This window comes from Rhinopithecus bieti, unplaced genomic scaffold (assembly GCF_001698545.2).
Source record: "Rhinopithecus bieti isolate Rb0 unplaced genomic scaffold, ASM169854v2 scaffold_3875, whole genome shotgun sequence".
NCBI lineage: Eukaryota > Metazoa > Chordata > Mammalia > Primates > Cercopithecidae > Rhinopithecus > Rhinopithecus bieti.
The window spans coordinates 2,677,416-2,702,546 of record NW_016804422.1 but is presented as its reverse complement, the minus strand read 5'-3'; the positions used below and the strand labels follow the sequence as shown (position 1 = coordinate 2,702,546).

The 25,131-nt window shown below is 40.6% G+C and overlaps 1 protein-coding gene across 1 annotated transcript in view; it reads right to left on the bottom strand.

Annotated features, from left to right (window-relative positions):
• SPINK8 (serine peptidase inhibitor Kazal type 8 (putative)) overlaps positions 1-24,849 on the bottom strand; it is a 31,467-nt gene extending 6,618 nt beyond the window's left edge. The window contains exons 1-5 of the mRNA XM_017867954.1: positions 24,730-24,849; positions 23,075-23,154; positions 11,586-11,635; positions 10,032-10,153; positions 3,091-3,133 (exon numbers count right to left, since the gene is read on the bottom strand). Coding sequence (XP_017723443.1) covers positions 3,091-3,133; positions 10,032-10,153; positions 11,586-11,635; positions 23,075-23,141 — 282 coding nt within the window. The 5' untranslated portion in view covers positions 23,142-23,154; positions 24,730-24,849. The remainder of the gene's footprint in view (positions 1-3,090; positions 3,134-10,031; positions 10,154-11,585; positions 11,636-23,074; positions 23,155-24,729) is intronic.
• Positions 24,850-25,131: the final 282 nt, after the last annotated feature.

The following is a 25,131-nucleotide window of genomic DNA, read 5'->3' as shown; positions in this document are numbered from 1 at the left end:
TCCATCTCCTGACCTCGTGATCCGCCCGTCTCGGCCTCCCAAAGTGCTGGGATTACAGGCTTGAGCCACCGCGCCCGGCCGGGAATCTTTTCTTTAGAAGTTTTTATAATTTCTCTTTATCTTTGATATTTATAATTTTATTATAATGCATCCATGTGAAGGCATCTTTCCTCTTTGCCACTCTACTGAGCCCTTTCAAACTGAGGTCCTTCATAGTTTTATTTCTGGAATATTTACTATTATTTATTCAAATATTTATTCTGTTTTTATTTTCATTATCTTCTGGGACTCCTTACATAGATTTTGGTACAAGTAGCTTATTCTTCATATCTCTTTGCTTTCCATATCTCCGTATCATTTAGAAGGCAGTCTCTCTAGTATGTAACCTACCAGCCTGGGTGGTTTGGAGGAGGAGAAAGGAGGAGTAAATGCCAAGGGTAACTGGCCAGTCCCCACCTCTTTTCTTCAGTTCTTTGCCCCAGTGAGGCTTTGACACTGCCATGACACTATTCCTCAGAAATGACCCTGCTCTCAGGGTTGTTGCTGCCATTTTCTATAGTGAAGGGTCAATAATTAACACTCCCAGGCTGCATGAACTAAGGCAAGGGCAGCACCCAATCCTGCAGGTGCTGGATAGGCAGCACCCTATCCTCCGGGCCTCCTTTGTATTGATGCCTCTGGTCACCCTCCCTCAAGGGGGCCATCCTTCTCCACCAAGCATGGGTCGGTTCAAGACAGCTTTGCAGCTCCCTAAGAGTGTCTCAGGTTTCCCCTTCCCCTTCCCCTCTTTTTCCTTTCTTTTCTCTTCTCTTTCCCCTTCCTTCCTTCCTTCCATCCTTCCATCCTTCCTTCCTTTCTTCCTTCCTTCCTTCCTTCCTTCCTTCTGTCCGTCTTTCCTTCCTTCCTTCCATTTTCCTTCCTTCCTTCATTTTCCTTCCTTCCTTCCTTCCTTCTTTTCCTCCCTTCCTTCTTTTTTCCACTTCCTCTTCCTCCTTCTCCTTCCTCTATTTTCATATCTTCTTTTCTTCTTTCTCTTCCTACTCTCTCTCTCCCTCTCCATCCCCCTACTCCCCACCTCTTCTGGAATTATTAGTTTCCTCAAACTCCAATTGATTCTCTAAGGACTGATTTAGGGGAAGGTGCCAATAGCTCATGGTAGTTCATCATTATGGTTGGCTCGTAATGCAATTATATACTCATATATATGAGTACATATCTTTATTAAGCCTGCATCTCGTTTGAGTTCATTCAAGTGTACATCTGAGTTTCATGATAACCCAGAGAGATGAGTTCTAGCTGAGTCATAGAGGTATTAACTGAAAAACTTGTGACTTTTTCTTCAACGCTCTTCCCTAGACATCACATTCTGTACTTGGGAGAACTGGGTTCACTACCCATACATAAGAATAACTAAATCTGTCAGTGGTACTAGCTCTAGATCATTTAGTTTGTGCAATGAGTTCTGACTTCAGTCTGCATTCTTAATCTCTGCAAATCCTTGGCATCCGAGCTTTCTGAATTACTTTATAAAAGCAATATTAAGTATATCAACAATTTCATCAGAGCCTTGGTAGATAGAATTGTGCTCTGCAGTAAAATTTTCAGGTGGTCTCCTATAGTTAACTTTTCATCCATGGCACAATTAATGTTTGCATTTGAAATAAATGAATAAAATGCATCTTTGTCTTAAATAGACTGTTGAGGTCCCAATATGATATAGGGATCTCCCCTAGAAGATTTAGGATTTTCTAGTCCATATGTGATGAAAGGAAGCTCACTGTATTTGGATGCCACACCATTCTTTTCTGGATCATTCTGATTTAGGGAAAATTCTATCATTTTATACTGATGTGATATCTTCCTTACCAATCGCTCTTTCTACCTGTCCCTAAAACTCTTCTCCCCTATTAAATATTAGTCTTTATTTTGGCGCATAAGTGATTCTTAGAACACTTTGAACACCATTCTATAGATATCCTTAAGTTTAAAACCACCTCTTTGATGTTAAAAGTTTAAAATGGATATAAGACCAGAGAGTTATTTGACAAGAGTCATAGACTGAGGTATGGTCCAGGTATAAAAGGAGGGATTTAGCAGGATTTTAAATGAGTGAGCCCAGCTCAGCAAGAATCTGACAGAAGTAGAAATCATGTGAGATCTTTTCATAGTTACCCCAAATCATGAAAGTGTCTAAAAGTTCTTGTGATTTCTCTTTAGTGGAACTAGAGAACATTCAGGTAATAGACCGTCACTAAGTGAGTAATATGTGTGCTCATCTGTAAATCAGATGAGCCCTGTGAGTTTGTCATGGAGATGGTGTCAGAAGACCTTGTTGTAAAATTATTACTAAATTATATAATTGTCCTGTTTTACCTGCTTTACCTCCCACCCTCTTTATTTTCTCTTCTACATTGATTTCTCCCAGTCTTGTTGCCATGCCTCATAATGCAATAATGGTCTCTATGACTTCGGCTGAGTTCTTGCTTTGGAATATAACCCTGAAGTCAGGTACACAATCTCTAGACCTGGGGCTCAGGCAAGTCCTGGCCCATTCACTCTCAGAATAACTGTTCACATTTCAATTAGTGTCTTTCATTAATATCCTAGATACTGGACATGAGAGGGAAGAGCAAGGGTGAAATAGATGTTCCTTACTGCTGAATTACCGGGCTAAATTACATTTCTTCCTCCAGAAGGTATTATTTTTGGGTGGGGAGATTCAAATATGAAGTATGTATTAGAAGATGACAATGAAATAATTAGTTGTAATACCACCTTTTGAGTATGTAAGGAAATGCCCAAACTTATTAGAGAGGAACTCTGAAGTATGTAGGAGTGAATGACATGATGTCTGAGACCTGTGTTAATATACTTCATCAAAGAAAAAAGAGAAATAAAAGAATAGAGGGAGGAAATGTGGCAAAACATTATAATTTATTGAATATACATGATAGGCTTATGGGATCTATTATTGTCTCTACTTTTATGTATGTTTGAAACTTTTCATAACAAAACATTTAAAACCCTGTAAAACAGTGAGCTCTTATCTAGTTTACTTCTAAAAATAAAAAATTAAGTGTCTTTACTTACACATTGTCCATCATACAGTTTAGTTATGTTAAGCCCTTCAAATCTGAAAGAAATTATATTTTGAAATTATTTTTGCTGTATGGTATATCATAAATTGTGACTAAATTTTACTTGATAATCTTTGGCTAAGTTTGGGAAATAAACATTCTGCTAATAATGAATTCTTAACAAATATTTTAAAATTCTACTATATGAATTATTATTTGTCAAAGAGATTGAATATGGAAAACATACTCAGCCTACAATAAAATACAGAAGTTCAAAATAGCCTTTGAAAATTCAAGTAGAAATACAGAGGATTAGAAAAAGAATGTGTCTTAAAGTTAAAATATGCATTTGATGAAAGCTGAAACTTCACCACTGACCTTACAGAAACACAAAGGATTATAAGAAAATACTATGAAGAACTGTATGTCAACAGATTAGATATTCTGAATGAAATGAACAAATTCCTAGAAACACACAAATTATCAAAACTTACTCAATAAGAAATAAAAAATCTCAACCAACATATGACAAGTAAAGATACTGAATCAGTAATAAAAAAATGTCCCGACAAAGACCAGATGGCTTTACTACTGAATTCTACCTTTTTTTTTTTTTTTTTTTTTTTTTTTTTTGAGATGTAATTTTGCTCTTGTTGCCCAGGCTGAAGTGCAGTGGTGTGATCTCAGCTCACTGCAACCTCCGCCTCCTGGGTTCAAGCAATTCTCCTGCCTCAGCCTCCCAAGTAGCTGGGATTACAGGCATGTGCTACCAGGCCCAGCTAATTTTTTGTGTTTTTAGTAGAGACTGGGTTTCATCATGTTGGCCAGGCTGGTCTTGAACTCCTGACCTCAGGTGATCTACCCGCTTCGGCCTCCCAGAGTGCAGGGATTACAGGCATGAGCCACTGCACCTGGCCTACCAAATAAAATGTTTAATACCAATCTTTCTTAAACTCTTCCAAATAATAAAAGAGGAGGGAACACTTGCTACTTCATTCTATGAGGCCAGCATTACCATGTTATCAAAGACAGGCAAAGACATCACATAAAAGAAAACTATAGGCCGGGCGCGGTGGCTCAAGCCTGTAATCCCAGCACTTTGGGAGGCCGAGACGGGCGGATCACGAGGTCAGGAGTTCGAGACCATCCTGGCTAACACGGTGAAACCCTGTCTCTACTAAAACATACAAAAGCTAGCCGGGCGAGGTGGCTGGCGCCTGTAGTCCCAGCTACTCCGGAGGCTGAGGCAGGAGAATGGCGTAAACCCGGGAGGCGGAGCTTGCAGTGAGCTGAGATCCAGCCACTGCACTCCAGCCTGGGCAACAGAGTGAGACTCCGTCTCAAAAAAAAAAAAAAAAAAAAAACTATAGACCAATATCCTTTATGGATATAGATGCAAAGATTCTCAGAAAAATACCAACAAATTGAATCCAACCACATTGGATTATATACCATGACAGAATGGGCTTTGTCCCAAGAATTTAGAGCAGTTCAAAAAAAAAAATCAGCCAATTTAATAATATCACATTAATAGAATGACAGAAAAACATCGCATGATAATACCAATTGATTCAAAACATATGCACATAATATTCAACAAAATCCAACATCATTTCATAATAAAACACCCAGAAAACTAGGAATAGAAGAGAACTTCTTCAACATGATAAAGAACACTTATGAAAAACCCATAGCTAACATCATACTCAATGGTGAAAGACTGAAAGACCTGTCTAAGATCAGGCACAAGACATGAATACCTGCTTTCACCACTGAGATTCAACATTGGACTGGAAATTCTAGGCAGAGCAATTAGGAAAGAAAAAGAAATAAAAGGCATCCAAATTGGAAAGGAAGAAGTAAAATGATCTCTATTCAAAGACGATATGATTCTACATGTAGAAAATCTCAAAGAACTAATATAAAAAATGACTAAAGCTAACAAATTCAGCAAGTTGCAGAGTACAAGATTAACATCCAAAAATCAGTTGTATTTCTATAACTATAAATCAGCAATGAACAATTTGAAAATAAAATTAAGAAAACAATTCAGTTTACAACAGCATCCAAAAAAGAAAATACTTAGTAATAATCCTGGAGGTGAAAGACTTGTACACTGAAAACCACAAAACTGAAACTGTTGAAAATAAATAAAGAAGGCCTAAATAAATGAATGATGTCCCATGCTCACTGATTGGAAGAATTAATTTAAGATGACAATACTTCCCAAACCAATCTACAGATTCAATGCATCCCTATCAAAATTCCAGTGGCATTTATATTTTGTGGAAATAGAAAAGTCAATCTTGAAATTCATACAGAATTGCAAAGGGCCCTGAGTAGCCAAAATCATCTTGAAAAAGAAACAAAATTGGAAAACTCCAAATGTCCAGTTTCAAAAACTTACTATAACACTACAATAATCTTGCAGTCTCAGCTACTTGGGAGGCTGAGGCAGGAGGATTGTGTGGGCCCAGGAGGTCAAGACTGCAGTGAGCTATGATTATACCACCGCTCTCCCACTTGGGAGACACAGTAAGACCCTGTCTCCAAAAATAAATAAATAAATAAATATACAATAATCAGTGGTACTGGTACTGGTATTAGGCTATAAACACAGAACAAAAGAAAAGAATCAAGGATCCAAAAATAAACTCATATATCTATGGCCAGTTGATTTTCAACAAGGGTGCCAAGGCCATTCAACGGGGGGAAAGGATAGTTTCTTCAACAAATAAAGCTGGGACAACTGGATAACCACATGCAAAATAATAACATTAGACAGGACGGGCATGGTGGCTCACGCCTGTAATCCCAGCATTTTGGGAGGCCGAGTCGGGCAGATCACCTGACATCAGGAATTTGAGACCAGCCTGACCAACATGGTGAAACCCCATCTCTATTAAAAATACAAAAATTACCCAGGGTTGGTGGTGGGCACCTGTAATCCCAGCCACTGGGGATGCTGAGGCAGGAGAATTGCTTGAACCTAGGAGGCGGAGGTTGCAGTGAGCTGAGATTGTGCCACTTGCACTCCAGCCTGGGTGACAGAGCGAGACCCTGTCTCAAAAAGAAAAAAAAAAAGTTAGACCTCTATCTTACACCATTTATAAAATTTAATTCAAAATGGATCAATGGGCTAAAACTACTAAACTCTTAGAAGAAAATTATAAGAAAATCTCTATGCCTTTGTATTTTACAGTGGTTTCTTGGGTGTAATATCAAATGCAGGAGCAACAAAAGAAAAAATAGACAAATTGATTTCATAAAAATTAAAAACTCTGTGCATCAAAGAACATTATCATGAAAGTAAAAGGCAACCTATAGAATGGAGGGGAATATTTGAAAATCATAGTATTTAGTATTCAGAATATATAAAGAATTCTTACAACTGAAAAATAAAAAGACAACATAATTTTTAAAAATGGGCAAAGGACTTGAGTAGATATTTCTTCAAAAAAGAAATAGTACATGAAAAGATGTCCAACCTCATTAGTCATTAGAGAAATGTAAAAGAAAACTTGATGAGATATCATTTCATACCCACAAGGATGGACATAATAATATTTTTAAAAAGTACTAGCAAGGATGTGAAGAAATTGGAGCTCTCATATTTCTGGAAGAATGTAAAATGGTTAGCCCCTATGGAAAAGTATGATGGTTCCTCAAAAAGTTAAACACACAATTACCATATGACTCAGCAAATTCCATCCCTAGGTGTATAACCAGAAGCCTGAAACGAGGTACTCAAATAAATACTTGTACACAAATGTCTGTGACAGCAGTATTCACAATAGTTAAATGTGGAAACAACACACATTTCCATCAATGAATAAATAAAAAAAAATTGTGGTATATACACATAATGGAAAACTATTCAGTAATACAAAAACAAATGAAGACATATGCCACAATGTGGATGAACCTCAAAATGATTATGTAAGTGAAAGAAGCCAGACACAAAGATCATATGTTGTATAATTCCAGTTATGTGAAATATACAGAATAGTAAATCCGTAAAAACAGAAAGTCTATTGCTAGTTGCCAGGGACTGTGGGGAGGAGGGAATGGGCAGTTAATTGCTTAATGGACATGAGGTTTTATTCTAGAGTGACAAAAATGTTTTGAAAGTAACAAAGGTGGCAGTTTTATAACATTGTAAATGTACTAAATGCTACCAATTCGTTCACTTTAAAATGGTTCATTTTATGTCATATGAATTTTATCTCAATCTTTAAAAATATGCATTTGCACCCATTTATAGTTATAAGAACTTTGATAAGTTGCTCCCCTCAGGTCTCAGTGTCTTCATTCAAAAGTGAGCCCTTTGGCATGGACAGTGAAAATGGAGAAGAATCTTTAAAAATTCTCTCCTCCACAAAAGCAACAAGAACACTGACATAAAAGGTCAGAATTAAGTTTTCAAGAATTCTGGGAATTAAAAAAAAAAATCAAACCATGCAGCAATCCAAGGAACATCTATTCAAGAAAAATTGCTGCATCTCAGTAAGAATAGTGAGCTTCGTGGCATTTTATCTTGCTCTGAACCCATCTGCAGCATCCCCAGTTCCATGGTAGTAATGAAAAACAACCACCCACAATCATGGTGAAAACCAGCAGCCTGGTAGCACCTGGAGGGAGAAGACTGGTGTTGGAACGCCTGTAATCCCAGCTCTTTGGGAGGCCGAGGTGGGCAGATCACCTGAGGTCAGGAGTTTGAGACCAGCTTGGCCAACATGGTGAAACCCCATCTCTACAAAATACAAAAATTAGCTGGGCTTGTTGCTGTGTGCCTGTAATCCCACCTACTCGGGAAGCTGAGGCAGGAGAATCACTTGAACCCAGGAGGCAGAGGTTGCAGTGAGTTGAGACCACAGCATTGCACTCCAACATGGGCAACAAGAGCAAAACTAAGTCTCAAAAAAAAAAAAAGAAAAGAAAAGAAAGCATTTATTTATTTATTTATTTGAGACAGAGTCTTGCTCTGTCGCCCAGGCTGGAGTGCAGTGGTGCGATATCGGCTCACTGGAAGCTCCACCTCCCGGGTTCATGCCATTCTCCTGCCTCAGCCTCCTGAGTAGCTGGGACTACAGGAGCCCACCACCATGCCCACCTAATTTTTTGTATTTTTAGTAGAGAGGGGGTTTCACCACGTTAGCCAGGATGGTCTCGATCTCCTGACCTCATGATCTGCCTGTCTCGAAAGAATTTTGCTCCGTTGCCCAAGCTAGAGTGCAGTGGCATGATCATGGCTCACTGCAGCCTTGAACTCCTGGGTTCAAGCAATCATCCTGCCTCAGACTTCCAAGTAGCTAGGACTATAGGCATGTGCCACCACGCCTGGCTAAGTTTTTAATTTTTTTGTAGAGACAGGATCTCGTTGCTCATGTCTCAAATCCCCAGGCTCAAGCAATCCTTTTGCCTTGGCTTCCCAAAGTGTTGGGATTACAGGCTTGAGCCACCCCTCTAGGCAAAAATATTTTTTAAAATTTTTGTAATTAAGTTGGTATTGATCCAAATTAGATTGGTATAAATTAAAATTTAACTTGTGATCTCCAGTGCAACTGCTAAGAGAATAATTTCTTTTTTTTATTATTATTTTTTTTTTTTAGACGGAGATTTGCTTTATCTCCTAGGCTGGAGTGCAGTGGTGCAATCTCAGCTCACTGCAACCTCCGCCTCCTGGGTTCAAGGGATTCTTCTGCCTCATCCTCTTGAGTAGCTGGGATTACAGGCATGCACCGCCACACTCAGCTAATTTTTGTATTTTTAGTAGAGATGGGGTTTTGTCATATTGGCCAGGCTGGTCTCGAACTCCTGACCTCAGGTGATCCTCCCACCTCGGCCTCCCAAAGTGCTGGGATTATAGGCATGAGCCACCGCGCCCAGCCTGAATAATTCCTAAGATACACTGAAAGGGAGCTCTTTGGAGGCCATCTCTCAGATGTCTCCTGGTTCCAGCATCGTTTGACTCTGTGATGCTGCGCATTCCCCAGGTGATGCTTTCTGATGGCCAGGTGTCGGTGTCTGTGCCAGTGATTGAGGCTGACACCAAAGTTGTTTACCTTACAATTCTTTTATGGGTTCTAGTGTAAGCTTTAGTGTTTATTCAGCCAAGAATACAAGAAAGTCCGATCCTGCCCAGCCAAATATCTCTCATCCTGATGATCAAGAAGATTCTTATTCCTTCTCTGGAGGAGAAGCTAAGAAGAGGAAGGAGAGAGAGAACTAATTCTGATCTACTCTTGTGTTTTTGCTTTTCTCTCTTAAGATACTACACTCAACCTGTAAGCCTTAGTTAGACAAGGGTGTGGCTTTTCTCCTTAAAGGAGAAAGCAGATGTCAGAGAATCCTCCTCCTATCTCTATAGGGAGTTTCCTTGATGCAAACCCCTCCTCCTTGCTATTCCCCTTGGGCTCAACAATTGGGCACTTCACTTGTGTGTTACTCAAAGCTTCTAACATGTGATAGGTGCAGAGACTAAACCACATACTAAGTTGAAAGCTAAAGAAAGTTGTTTTGGAAAATAATATCCATTTTAGGACCAATCAACTATTAGCTGGGAAGATTCTTCACCTAGCTTCCTCTTCCTCTTCTTTTTGTTCTTTGTTTCTGTTCTTTGGCCTGAGGGGGCATGAGGATGACCTTCATGTAGGGTCACATGATCTAAATGCTGTGGCTGCTTGTTTCTGAGTGCCTCCACTTGAGGCTTGAACAGGTCACACACAGTGCCCTCACCTTGTGGATTTCTGTTTCTGCATTGTCTGAATGGGATCACATGTACCTTTTGAGGTCACAGAGAGGGATGGAAGAAAGGGAGGAACAAATACTGGAGGAATGTCTGGAGAGAAGATCTCATTGGATGATGTAGGAAGTGGGCTGAGGTCATCACCCTCTTTTGACCACCCTTAGCCTCTTGATTTGAAAGAAAGGGAGAACAAAATTAGGACTTACAGAATTTTGGAGCAGAGATGGCACTCACTACTGTAGGTAACCTTGTCACTGCCACAAATAGGTTCACTGGGCTTGATGTAGGACAAAAACCAGCAGTTATTTATATTCTTGAGGCATTCAACCTGAAGGAGAGACACACACAACTGCTTCAGACACTTTCTTTTTTTCTTTTTTTTTTTTTGAGACGGAGTCTCGCTCTGTCGCCCAGGCTGGAGTGCAGTGGCCAGATCTCAGCTCACTGCAAGCTCCGCCTCCCGGGTTTACGCCATTCTCCTGCCTCAGCCTCCCGAGTAGCTGGGACTACAGGCACCCGCCATCTCGCCCGGCTAGTTTTTTTGTATTTTAGTAGAGACGGAGTTTCACCGTGTTAGCCAGGATGGTCTCGATCTCCTGACCTCGTGATCCGCCCGTCTCGGCCTCCCAAAGTGCTGGGATTACAGGCTTGAGCCACCGCGCCCGGCTTCAGACACTTTCATCCAGGTCCTTTGGCTGTTACGATGTGTAGCTTGGGAGGTGGATGGAATATGAGCACCAGACCAGGAGTTCAGAGAACAGGATTCAGAAGCCTCAGTGTTTGACCCCAACAGTTACCACCCACAATATATATATAATTGTAAAATAATATATAATCTGTGCACTCTCCAGTCTCCCATAAATTCTTTATTAAGATAAAAATACCTGCCCTCTGTAACTTAACAATCATATTTTTGTACCAACCACAAAATATGGTTGTTAGGTTACAGAGAACAAAATTAGGGAAATGTCTTTCCAGGTTAAAATTTCTAATGAATGGCCAGGCACGGTGGCTCATGCCTGTAATCCCAGCACTTTGGGAGGCCAAGGTGGGCAGACCACGAGGTCAGGAGTTTGAGACCAGCCTGGCCAACATGGTGAAACCCCCATCTCTACTAAAAATACAAAAATTAGCCGGGCATGGTGGCGGGCACCTGTAGTCCAAGCTACTCGGGAGGCTGAGGCAGAAGAATTGCTTCAACCTGAGAGGCGGAGGTTGCAGTGAGCTGAGATCATGCCACTGCACTCCAGCCTGGGCGACAGAGTGAGACTCCGTCTCAGGAAAAAAAAAAAAAAAAATCTGATGAACATTACCATATGTGATGTCTCAGATGGCAGGGGCTCAAACTTGTCACAGCAGGTTGAAGGCACCGAAGGAAGGCGATGGAGAAAATACCACATAGGGCCTTGGTATGAGGGAGGCAGGGGGTATGCCTGGCATATCACGGTGGAAAGAGTATCCACTGCGGCATAGGACCTACCTGAAGTTGTGCCACGACATCCTCATCCATTTATTGGTGCAAAATACTTGCTTTCTACCCCACAGGTGAGTTATGTAAACTGATTGGGAGAACCCTTGAGAAGAAGGCTCAGGAATATATAAAATGTGCTACACATACTTGGTGACTCAGCTTTTATTGTTCTGTTATTCCCATGCATGCCCCCTCCACTGCCCACCTCCCAGAAGAAAGAGCTGGGGCTTTTGGGGAAACTGGCTCTCTCCCCATTCCTGTTCTTGGGAACCAAGGAAGCAGTACTCACTTTTGTTTCGCCTAGCTGACCTCTTTCAGAGGCCGTAGGAAGGGGGAAGTCTGGAAGACAAAAGCACATAAAGAAAAGTTGCTTCTCTGTCTTCTGCCATCAGGGAAAAAGGTAAGACGAGGGGAACCCTAGCTGGCACACAGGAAGCATCAAACCCCATTAGAAGAGACTGGGATCCTCTTTGATGAAAGCTGCCCTCTAAAGGAGTGAAGAATCAGGAAATATCTGCCTTTACCTTCTTGTAAAGTGGAGATCTTAATTCTAGCTCTTCCATTTCATAAGTAACAACTTCTATAATCCTTGTCAGTTATTTTTAGTAAACATGCTCTAAGTTACAAATTACCATGAATTCATTATATTGAGATGCCCTAAAAGATGCTGAGTTTCATTAAGGTTTACATATTCAATGCAAAGCAATCTTTGCAATTACATAGTATATAAAATTTTATATAAGTATATATTATAATCATATGATATAATAGTATATAATATGTATGATACGTTATCAACTCTCATATATATCAGCTTTCTTGAGTATAATTCACATATCATAGAATTTTACCAGATTAAAAAAAATATTTTTTGACCTGCCTGGCCAGCATCGTGAAACCCTATCTCTACTAAAAATACAAAAATTAGCCAGGCGTGGTGGTGCAAGCCTGTAGTCCCAGCTACTTGGGATGCTGAGGCAGGAGAATGGCTTGAACCCGGGAGGTGGAGGTTGCAGTGAGCCAAGATTGCGCCACTCCACTCCAGCCTGGGCGAAATAGCAAGACTTCGTCTAAAAAAAAAATGTTTTTAGACAGAGTCTTGCTCTGTCACCCAGGCTGGAGTGCATTGACAGGATATCAGCTCACTGAAGCCTTAACTACCTGGACTCAAGTAATCCTCCTACCTTAGCCTCCCAAGTGACTGGGACTACAGGCATGCACCACCACGCCCAACTCATTTTCTTGATTTTTTTTGGTGGAGCTGAGGTCTCACTATGTTGTACAGGCTGGTCTTGAACTCCTGGGCTTAAGCAATTCTCCCACTCAGCCTCCTAAAGTGCTGGGATTACAGATGTGAGCCACCATGCCCAGCCGAATTTACTGGTGTTTACCATCATATAGAGGATTTTTTTTTTTTCTTTTTAAAAGATTCACCTAAAGTGTACAGTTTGATGGTTCTTAGTATATTCACAGTTATGCCATCATCACCCCAAAAATAAACCCTGTAACCATTAGCAGTGGTTTATCATGCCCCTCTCTCAACAATTTCCCCTCCTGCCCCACCCTCGCCCCTGAAGAACAATAATCCACTTTCTTTTTTTTTTTTCTTTTTTTTTAAAGACAGAATCTCACTCTGTCGCCTAAGCTGGAATGCAGTGGCGCGATCTCGGCTCACTGTAACCTCTGCCTCCTGGGTTTAAGTGATTATCCTGTCTCAGCCTTCCAAGTAGCTAGGATTACAGGTGCATGCCACCACACCTGGCTAATTTTTGTATTTTTAGTAGAGATGGCCAGGCTGGTCTCGAACTCCTGACCTCAGGTGATCTGCCCACCTCAGGCTCTCAAAGTTCTGGGATTGCAGATGTGAGCCACCAAGCCCAGCCTCTACTTTCAGTTTCTATAGATTTGCTTCTCTGGACGTTTCATATAAATGGAGTCATGCAATGAAGTATGTGGTTTTTTGTGTCTGTGTTTTAATGTTTTAACTATATTGTAGCTTGTATCAGTACTTCATTCCTTTTTATAGCTAAATAATATTCAATTTATGTATATTCCACATTTATCCATTAGTTAATGGACATTTGAGTTGCTTTCACTTTTTTGCTGTTATGAATAAAGCTGCTATGAATATTTATGCACACATTTTTGTGTGGGCATGTGTTTTTATTTCCCTTGAGTATATACAAAGTGTGGAATTGCCAGTCATATTTAAACCTTTTAAGGAGTTGCCAGGCTATTTTCCAAAGCAGCTGCATTTTACATTCCCACCAGCAACGCACGATGGCTTCAATTTCTTCACATCCTTGCTAACACTTGTTACTATCTCTCTTTTTGCTTATAGCCATCCTAGTAGGTGTGAAGTGGTATCTCTGTTGTTTTTGTTTGTTTGGTTGGTTTGGTTTTGTTTTTTGAAACAGAGCCTCGCTCTGTCACACAGTTTGGAGTGCAGTGGCATGATCTCTGCTTACTGCAACCTCCACCTCCCAGGTTCAAGCAATTTTCGTGCCTCAGCCACCTGAGTAGCTGGGATTACAGGTGTGCACTACCATGCCCAGCTAATTTTTGTATTTTCAGTACCTCAGGTGATCTGCCTGCCTCAGCCTCCTAAAGTGCTGGGATTACAGGCATGAGCCACCACTCCTGGCCATATTGGTATTTTTATTGGTATTTTTTGAATCACAAAAGTTTTTAAAAGTCCAATTGATCTTTTGTTTTGTTGTTCCTTTCTGCCTTTGGTGCCACCATTAAGAAGGCTTTGCCTAATTCAAGGTCACAAAATTCACTCATATGGTTTTCTTCTAATAGCTTTATAATTTTAGCTCTTACATTTAGTTCTGTGATCCATGTTAGGGCATTATAATTTGTGTCCATGGAAAAGGTCCAAATTTATTCTTTTGTATATAGATATCCAGTTGTCCTAGCAGCATTTGTTTAAAAAGATTATCGTCCACTGAATTGTCTTAAGACCTTGTTAAAATCAATTCACTCCAAATGTAAGGTGTTTTTCCCCTGGATTCTTATATTTTATTGGTCTGTATTTCTTTTTCTTTTTCATAAAATGTATGACTCAAACATTGACCTGTATATCTATTCTCATGCTAGTACCAAACTGTCTTGATGTCTGTAACTTTGTAGTAAGCTTTGAAATTGAAAAGTGTGAGTACTTCAACTTTGTTTTTTCAAGATTGTTTTGTCTATTGTTAGTCTTTTGCTTTTCCATATGAATTTTAGGATCAGCTTTTCCATTTCTGTGAAAATGCCAGCTGGGACTGTGATAGGATTTGCATGGAATCTGTAGATTGATTTCTAGAGTATTGACATCTTAACAATGTTAAGTCTTCCAATCCATGAAGATGGGATATTTTTATGTTGGTTTAGGTCTTCTTGAATTTCTTTCATCAATGTTTTGTAGTTTTCAGTGTACAAGTCTTTCACCTCCTTTGGTAAATTATCCTTAGGTATTTTATTAGTTTTGATGCTACTGTAAGTGAAATTGGTTTCTTAATTTCATTTTCAGGATGTTCATTAGTAGTGTGTAGAAATACAAATGATTTTTGTATATTGCTCTTGTATTCTGCAAACTTGCTATTAACCCTAACAGTTTTTAGAGTATTCCTTAGGACTTTCTATTCACAGAATTATGTCATCTACAAATAGAGATCATTTTACTTCTTCCAATCCTATCTGGAAAACTTTTATTCATTTTCTCTTGCCTAATTACCCTGTCTAGAACCTCCAGTACAATGTTAAATAGTAGTGGTGAGAGCAATGTTGCTCCTACTCACCTCCTTTGTGCTGTTATTGTCAAATATATTACATTTCTATATAGAGAACATATAGAAATACATTCAAAGAAATATTTCTATATAGTAGAAAAAGTGCTTTACTTTACTAAAAGGATTTCAATCCTTTTAGATTTATTGAGGCTTGTTTTATGATCTAGGATATAGCCTATCCTGGAGAACATTGCATGTGCACCTGAGCAGTATGTGTATTCTGATGTTGTCGGATGGTGTAGTCTGTAGATGTCTGTTAGATCTAGTTGTTTAATAGTGTTGTTCTAGTCTTCTATTTCCTTATTGGTCTTCTGTCTAGCTGTTTTAGCCATTATTATTTTTATTTTTATTTTTTTTGAGATGGAGTTTCACTCTTGTTGCCCAGGCTGGAGTGCAATGGCGCAATCTCAGCTCACCACAACCTCTGCCTCCTGGGTTCAAGTGATTCTCTTGCCTCAGCCTCTCAAGTAGCTAGCATTACAGGCATGTGCCACCATGCCTGGCTGATTTTTGTATTTTTATTAGAGACAGGATTTCTCCATGTTGGTCAGGCTGGTCTCGAACTCCTGACCTCAGGTGATCTGTCTGCCTCGGCCTCCCAAAGTGTTGGGATTACAGGCGTAAGCCACCACGCCTGGCCTATGTTTTAGCCATTATTAAAAGTGTGAGGTGATGTCTCCAACTATTATTGTTGTATTATCAATTTCTCCCTTCAATTCTGTTAGTTTGCTTCATATATTTGGGGCTTTATTTTTAGGTACATACATGTTCATAATTGTTTTATCTTCCTGATAGACTGACCCTTTATCATAGAATGTCTCTCTTCATTTGTAGTAACATTTTTGTTTTGAAGTCTATTTTGTCTGATATTAGTATAACCATTCCAGCTTTTTATGGTTGCAGTTTGCATGATATATTTTCTCATCATTTTACTTTCAGCTTATTCATGTTTTTGAATCTAAGGAGTATCTCCATAGAAAGCATATAGTTGGATGTTGGTTTTTCTTCTGTTCAGTCTGACAGTTTCTGCCTTTTGATTGGATTGTGTAATTCATTCACATTTAACATTTTCATTGATATAGTTGAATTGACTTATACCTGCCATTTTACTTTTTGTTTTGTGTATGTCTCCTTTTATCTCAAGTCCTCCTTCACTGGTTTATGTTGCATAAGTAAGTATTTTTTAATGTAATGTTGTAATTTTTTTTTTTTTTGAGACAGCGGCTCACTCTGTTGCCCAGGCTGGAGTGCACTGATGCATTCTTGGTTCACTGCAACCTCCACCTCCCTAGTTCAAGAGATTCTCCTGCCTCAGCCTCCCCAGTAGCTGGGACTACAGTCTGCACCACCATGCCTAATTTTGTATTTTTAGTAGAGATGGGGTTTCTCCATGTTGGTCAGGTTGGTCTCAAACTCCCGACCTCAGGTGATCTGCCCACCTCGGCCTCCCAAAGTGCTGGGATTACAGGTGTGAGCCGCCACGCCCGGCCATCCTTCCTTTTTTTTTTTTTTTAAGATGCCGTCTCACTCTGTTGCCCAGACTGGAGTACAGTGGCACAATTTTGGCTCACTGCAACCTCCACCTGCCAGGTTCAAGCGATTCTCCTGCCTCAGTCTTCTGAGTAGCCAGGACTACAGGCACATGCTGCCACACCCTGCTAATTTTTTGTATTTTTATTAGAGACAGGGTTTCACGATGCTGGCCAGGATGGTCTCAAACTCCTGACCTCGTGATCCACCCGCCTTGGCCTCCCAGAGTGCTGGGATTACAGGCATGAGCCACCATGCCTGACCCATCCTTTCTTATATTAACCTTCTTATTTGCCATTTTTTGTTCTCTTCATTTGTTCCTATAGATTTAAGTTACCATCTGGTGTCATTTCTTTGCATCAATCCTGCTTTGTTCCCACTCATCTCTTTTGTGCTTTTATTGTCAAATACATTACATTTCTATATGCTGTAGACAGAAAAATATAATTGCATACATATGGTCTAAAAGTTTTTAGTAATTTATCTTTTAAAAGATGGGATCTTGCTATGTTGCCCAAGCTGGCCTCAAACTCCTAGGCTCAAACAATCCTCCCATCTTGGCCTCCCAAAGTACTAGGATTACAGACACAAGACACCATGCTGGCCCACATATATGATTTTATACAAAAAAATTTTTTTTTTTTTTTTTGAGACTGAGTCTTGATCTATCACCCAGGCTAGAGTGCAATGGCATGATCTCGGCTCACTGCAGCCTCCGCCTCCCGCGTTCAAGTGATTCTCATGCCTCAGCCTTCCAAGTAGCTGGGATTACAGGCACCCTCCATCATGCCCTGCTAATTATACAATGATTTTAAAACTCAGTTAAAATAAGAAAGGAGAAGAAATGTGCATTTATCCTTTTATAATTACTTATCTTTACCTTGCTGTGTGTTGTTTATGTGGATTTGAATTTTTGTCTGCCTCTTGCTTTCAGCCTGAAGAACTTCCTTTGGTGTTTTTAGTAAGGTAATTCTGCTAGAAAAAAGTTCTCTCGGTTCTTGTTTATCTGGGAATGTCTTAATTCCACCTTTTTTTTTTTATGGAAATGTCACTTTGCTGCATATAAGATTCTTGGATGATAGCTTTTTCTCCTTTTAGCACTTTGAATATGTTATACCACTGGCTTGTGACCTTCATGTTTCCTTTTTTTTTTTTTTTTTTTGAGACAGAGTTTTGCTCTTGTTGCCCAGGCTGGAGTGCAATGGCATAATATCAGCTCACCACAACCTCCGCCTCCTGGATTCAAGCGATTCTCCTGCCTCAGCCTCCTGAATACTTGGGATTACAGGCATGCACCACCATGCCCGGCTAATTTTGTATTTTTAGTAGAGATGGTGTTTCTCCATGTTAGTCAGTCTGGTCTCAAACTCCCAACCTGAGGTGATCCGCCCAACTCAGCCTCCCAAAGTGCTGGGATTATAGATGTGAGCCACTGCGCCCGGCTTATGCTTCCTGATGTGAAATCAGTTGTTAATCCTACTGAAAAATCACTTGCAAAGACGTTTTGCTTCTTTTGCTGCTTTCAAGATTTTCTCTTGGTCTTTGTCTTTAGGTAGTTTGATAATGATGTGTCTACATATGAATGTCTTTGTGTTTGTCCTACCAGAAGTTCATTGAACTTCTTGGATGCACAGATTAAGGTTTTTCATCAGAATTTGGAATTTTTCAGCCATTATCTCTTCAAGTATTTCCATTCTCTTCTTTTTCTCTTTTTCTCCTCTGCTTCTTTCATTATGTGTATGTTCATATTCTTAATGGTGTCCCACATTTCTAAGAAACTGCTCTTTTTTTCAGTATTTTTTTCTCTCTGTTCTTAAGATAGCATAATCTCAGTTGTTTTGTCTTCAAGTTTACTGATTCTTTCTTCTGCTAGAAGAACAATCTACTGTTGTGCTTTCTAGTGAATGTTTTTATTTATTATAGTTTTCAACCCCAGAGTTTCCATTCTTTTTAAAAATTGAATTTGTCTCTGCTTATTGATAAGACATCATCATTTTATCTTCCTTGACTTCTGGAAGCATGAGTTCCTTCAGTTTTTGTAAATATTTATATTAGTTCCTTTGATGGTTTTGTCTGGACCCTCTCACAGGTAGTCTCTGTTGCTTCCCTTTTTCCTCCTTTGTATGGATCTCATGCTGTTTTTTTCTTGTCTCATAATTTTTTATGAAAACTAGATATTTAGATAGTATATTATAGCAACTCTGGTTACTGACTTCTCTCCATTCTCAGGATTTGTTGTTGTTTGCTTGTAATTTGTTTAATGACGTTGCTGGAATGTTTTAGTGAAATCTATTTCCCCTGCAGTGTGAAGCCTCTGATGTCACACTTTTCTTTTCTTTTCTTTCTTTATTTATTTTTGAGACAGAGTCTCACTCTGTTGCCCAGGCTGGAGTGCAGTGGTGTGATCTCGGCTCACTGCAACTGCTGCCTCCCAGGTTCAACCGATTCTCCTGCCTCAGCCTCCCAAGTAGCTTGGATTGCAGGCATGAGCCACCTTGCCTAGCTAATTTTTGCATTTTTAGTAGAAACAGGGTTTTACCATGTTGACCAGGCTGGTCACAAACTCCTGACCTCAAGTGATCTGCCTGCCTCAGCCTCCCAAAATGTTGAGATTACAGGCGTGAGCCACTGTGCCCGGCCTGATGTCACTCTTCAGAGGATACAGCTTTGGCCATGTGCCCAGTCATCTTGGGGTGACAGTGGTTTTAGCAGGGCTAAGTTTGACTATCTCTTTCTCTGATTTCTCTGTTAAGATGTTGCCTCTATTGGTATCACACCAGATGTTACATTCTGCTAATTGCTACATGATTGCTCTATTGCTTTCGACAATTCTCTGAGGCATAAATTCCTCCACAGTCTGATACAATTAAATTTGGATCCCTCTACAGGATCGTTTTGAGATGAGGTTTGCCCTGACCCCCCTACCCACAGCAGGGGGCTCTTTTTAGCAGTCTTTTTCCTGATTCTTTCTGGTAGACTAGTTGACCTATGGCTTAGCTTATTGTTTTCATGGAGCCACCTGCCTTCTCTTAATTGCTGCCCATCAAAATCTCTCTTGTTTTTGAGAGTGCCTGCTATGGTTTGAGTGTGTCTCCCAAAGTTCATGTATTAGAAACATAATCCCCAACACAACAGTGTTGAGAGATGAGGTCTTTGGGAAGCAATTAGGTCATGAGAGCTCTGCCCTCATGAATGGATTAATGATGTTATTGCAAGAATGGTTCCTGATAAACAGATGAATTCATTCCTCTTGTGTGTGTGCACACATGTGCGTGTTCTCTTGCCCCTCCACCTTCTGTCATGCATGACACAGCAAGAAGGACTTGCAAGATGTGGGCTCCTCAACTTTGGACCTTTCACCTTCCAGAACTGTAAGAAATAAACCTCTGTTCTTTATCAATTACTCAGTCTTAGGTATTCTGTTATAGCAGGACAAAATGGACCAAAACAGTGTCCTTAGGCTTAAACTTCACCACACAAATACGGTCAGAACGTGTTTTTCTTTATTTGGTTGGTTGATTTTCAGAAATGTCTGGAGATCTCTGTTCTTATGACCTGCCTTTCTCCCTGGGCAAAATATCTATGTCATTGCTCTGGACAGTAGCCTGCTTATTTCAGAGCAATAACCTACTTTACAAGCAGAACACTATGTAATAATGGTAAGAATGCTGTTCTTGTGACAGCCTCTAATCTTCTCAGTTTCTTTCTTCCAGCATGGAACCTCCCACCTACAAGCTAAGTGATATGATTTGTGTGTGTCCCCAGCCAAATCTCATCTCCAATTGTAATCCCCACCTGTGTCACCTGTTAAGGGAGGAGCCTAGTGGGAGGTGTTTGAATCGCGGGGGTGGTTTCCCCCATGCTGTTCTTGTGATAGTGAGTGAGTTCTCACGAGAGCTGAGAGTTTTAAAGTATGGCACTTCCTTGCTCTCTCACTCTCTGAGTCTCCTGCTTCACCATAGTAAGATGTGCCTTGCTTCCCCTTTGCCTTCCAGCATGATTGTAAGTTTCCTGAGCCCTCCCCAGCCATACTGAACTGTGAGTCAATTAAACCTCTTTTGTTTATAAATTACCCAATCTCAGGTAGTATCTTTATAGCAGTGTGAAAATGGACTAATACACTAAGCTAGGGTGAGGGCAATCATGGCCCCACTACTCTCAGTCTGCCTCACCTGGGATAGAGCCTCAGTCTCACAAGTAGCAGATGGGTGGGAAAAGACAGGACTCTGCCTCTTGGACTCATTCTCCTGGAATTTAGCCTCAGCAACACAGAGGTATGGAGGAATGAAAAATGTTGATGACGTGTCCTTCCCAGGGAGATATACCATTGTCCCCTGTAAGCTTAGGGAGAAAAGAAAAACTCATCTTGGCCATATCTGTCCAGAGTAGATCTTCCATCACATTGTGCTGGGAAGGGGAGGGGAAAGATAGGCAGTGGCTTAAGTTCTACACATTCTCACTGTTCCTACCTTTTGAAACACTTATCAAAATGTGTGGCCGGGCTGGGTGTGGTGGCTCATGCCTGTAATCCCAGCAGTTTAGGAGGCCGAGGCGGGTGGATCACCTTAGGTCAGGAGTTCAAGACCAGCCTGACCAACATGGTGAAACCCTGTCGACTAAAATACAAAAATTAGCCAGGCATGATGGCGGGTGCCTGTAATCCCAGCTACTCGGAAGGCTGAGATGGGAGAATCACTTGAACCTGGGAGACAGTGGTTGCAGTGAGCCAAAATGGTGCCACTGAACTCCAGCCTGGACGGCTAAAGGAGACTACATCTCAAAAAAAAAAAAAAAAAAGAAAAGAAAAGAAAAAGTGTGGCTGGGTGAGGTGACTCATGCCTTAATCTCAGCACTTTAGGAGGACAAGTCGATGGATCACTTGAGGTCAGATGTTCGAGACTACCCTGGCCAACATGGTCAAACCCCATCTCTACTAAACATACAAAAAATTTAGACAGGCATGGTGGCACATGCTTATAGTTCCAGCCACTTTGGGGGCTGAGGTGGGAGACTTGCTTGAACCCAGGAGGTGGAGGTTGTAGTGAGCCGAGATCACACCACTGCACTCCAGCCTGGGTAAAAGCAAGACGCTGTCTCAAAAAAAAAAAAAAAAAAAGTGCGTTCATATTTGGAATGAACCATGATATCTATATATCTTCCACCACTGGTGTGTCCAGGTACCATTCCTGCTACGTAACCAGTGTCTAGCCCAGTTACTGGCATAAGGTCAACGCACAGTATGTATTTATTGGATGTGTAAATAAATGGGTGCTGGGAAACCCAGCATAGTAGTTAAGGGCCACATTACAAAGGCTTTTGTGTTTATTACAGCAGAAGTAAGATAAGATTTGCACTAAAAATGACAACTATTGTAGCAGTGGTACATGGGTGAGAGTAAGTCAAGTTAGAGGCAAAGGGAATGGTTAAGGAGAATATAAAAACATTTTCATGAAATGATGAGAACCTTCACTGAGGAAGTCACTGTTGTGGAAATGTGGAAAACGCACAAATTTACATGATATATGAAGTGTTCTATCAATGGAACTTAGTCACAGGTTATGGGCATACAGTGGAGAAATAGGTTTGAGGAAACAATATGAGGCCATACAACTACAAGAATAAGGAAAGGGTGATTTGCAAGAAAGATGGAGTGGTCCACCTTAGTTGAGTTATGATGTGTTCCCAACAGAGGATGAGACTCAGCCAGAAGGGAACACAGCAGGCTTGCAGGGAGGCTGATGCCAATGACTGATACGTTCAGTAGCAGTGGGGGTGAGGATTGAATGAAAGGTGAGGAAGTGTAGAAATATACCTAAATTTGTCAACAGATGATTAAATTGGAGAGGGAAGGGGAGGACAGGGACCAGGCCTATTTGTTTTTTTATGTAAGATATGAGAGTTATGAAAAATAGTTTTCAGCTTGTTACAGAACTCCCCTAAGATGTGAGAGGCTTGAAAAAAATGTTTTAAGTGAGACACAGTACCAATGGAAAGTAAGAGATTGAAGACAAGTAGGAAAGAGTTGCAGAAACCGAATAGAAAAATGACATGTTGAGGCCTTCAGAGATTCCCTACACTTAACTATAAGCACAACTTTTGCTAAAACCCACCGTTAACCAGAATAATATCTGAGTCTATTTCCACATAGCCTAATGAGGTTCTTTTTTTGATTTGAGATATGTAAATATACAAACTCTAGAAATGTACATTTCTGAAGTTTAAATACCTTAGGTAGTAACCTGGCATTTTGGAAAGTTCAATGTTCCTGGACTTTGATGGTTTGGATTCGACTCCTAGCTTTGATACTAACAACATTGTGTGAACCCTTTCTCTGGGTTTTAATGTCTACTTTTGTAACATGAGAAATTAGGATTAAATAAAACTGAACAGCACTTCCACTTCCATCTCTAATTTTCTCATGATTCTAGATTTACTGCAGAAAATGTGGGCAGACCAAGGACACATAACTCACCAATTGCAAAGGCTATCCACATGGAGGTAGCTAGAACAAGGATGGCATCTGAGCAGGTCCCCTTCATGGTGACAGAAGAACTGTGGAAATATGCAACTTTTTATGTAGGACAAACACCTATGCAAAGTACAAGTTCTCACAGAGATCCCTCACTGACCAGGAAATGAAGTCTAAATACTTTGTCCTTTCCTCGGGTCATTTGGAATGAATTGTGTCTGATGCAACTCAATTGTTTAATTCATTTCCCTAAAATCATTGGATATTTGAAAAAAAAATGTTAAAAAAAGAATTTTAGAAGATGCCAGAAAAAGAGTTAGTAAAGAATACTTGCAAGGGAAAGAATAAACACCAAGAGTTTTTCAATAAAATATTTAAAAGTAGCCGGGTGTGCCAGGCGTGGTGACTCATGCCTGTAATCCCAGACCTTTGGGAGGCTTATGGAAATGTCACTTTGCTGCATATAAGATTCTTGGATGATAGCTTTTTCTCCTTTTAGCACTTTGAATATGTTATACCACTGCCTTGTGACCTTCATGTTTCCTTTTTTTTTTTTTTTTTTGAGACAGAGTTTTGCTCTTGTTGCCCAGGCTGGAGTGCAATGACATAATATCAGCTCACCGCAACCTCCGCCTCCTGGAATCAAGCGATTCTCCTGCCTCAGCCTCCCGAATACTTGGGATTACAGGCATGCACCACCATGCCCGGCTAATTTTGTATTTTGGATCACGAGGTCAGGAGATCGAGACCATCCTGGCTAACACGGTGAAACTCTGTCTCTACTAAAAATACAAAAAGTTAGCTTGGTGTGGTGGCGGGTGACTGTAGTCCCAGCTACTCAGGAGGCTGAGGCAGAAGAATGGCGTGAACCCAGGAGGCAGAGCTTGCAGTGAGCTGAGATTGCGCCACCGCACTCCAGCCTGGGTGACAGCGAGACTCCGTCTCAAAAAAAAAAAGTAGCTGGGCATGGTGGCTCATGCCTGAAATCCCAGCATTTTGGGAGGCCAAGGCAGGAGGATCACTTGAGCCCAGGAGTTTGAGACCAGCCTGGGCAACACAGTAGGACCCCATCTCTTTTTTTTTTTTTTTTTTTGAGACGGAGTCTGGCTCTGTCACCCATGCTGGAGTACAGTGGCCGGATCTCAGATCACTATGAGCTCCGCCTCCCGGGTTCCCGCCATTCTCCTGCCTCAGCCTCCCGAGTAGCTGGGACTACAGGCGCCCGCCACGTCGCCTGGCTAGTTTTTTTGTATTTTTTAGTAGAGACGGGGTTTCACCATGTTAGCCAGGATGGTCTCGATCTCCTGACCTCGTGATCCGCCCATCTTGGCCTCCCAAAGTGCTGGGATTACAGGCTTGAGCCACGGTGCCTGGCCTGGACCCCATCTCTGAAGGGCAGTCACTCAACAACATGTGTAAGTCAACAGACAGTAAGAAACAGGAAGGGACAAAACACCAAAACCTCACTCCTATACTTGTAATCTTCCCTAGTGTTGTTACTTTGGTGTAGCTTCTATTCTCTTCATCCTACACATTTTCCAGGCAAACATTTTTCATTCTATATCTAGGTGATTTCTACCCAAGACCTCCCCTGAGAAAAAAACAAGTAATAAATAATACAACCCTTAAAAGTTTGCAAATTTAGAAGTCCACTTTACCTGCTGTGACTCCCGTGGTTGCTCTGAGAAACTGGCTGAACAGGATGGTTTTTGTTGATAGTTTGCTCATAATGAACAAGGAAGGGAGGCAAAGCTTATTTGTCTTTTCAAGGTTCCAATGCCTGGCAGTAGAAGAGAGTGAGCTTTGAAATTAGGAAGTATAGACATGATTCAAATCTATTTCTTTCAACTCTAAATTCTATAATGCCTAAATCTTGTGAGTTCATATTTCAAATTTCTGAGGGTGGTATGTACTGTCCAGTACTACGCCAAAATCTAGCTGTTCTTGCCAAAGCTGAACCTACCATTTTAGATATATGTCATACACAATTTTTGAATTCCTACATTTTAATTTGCATTATAATTACTACATTCAAGATGGCTTCAGATATTGACACAATA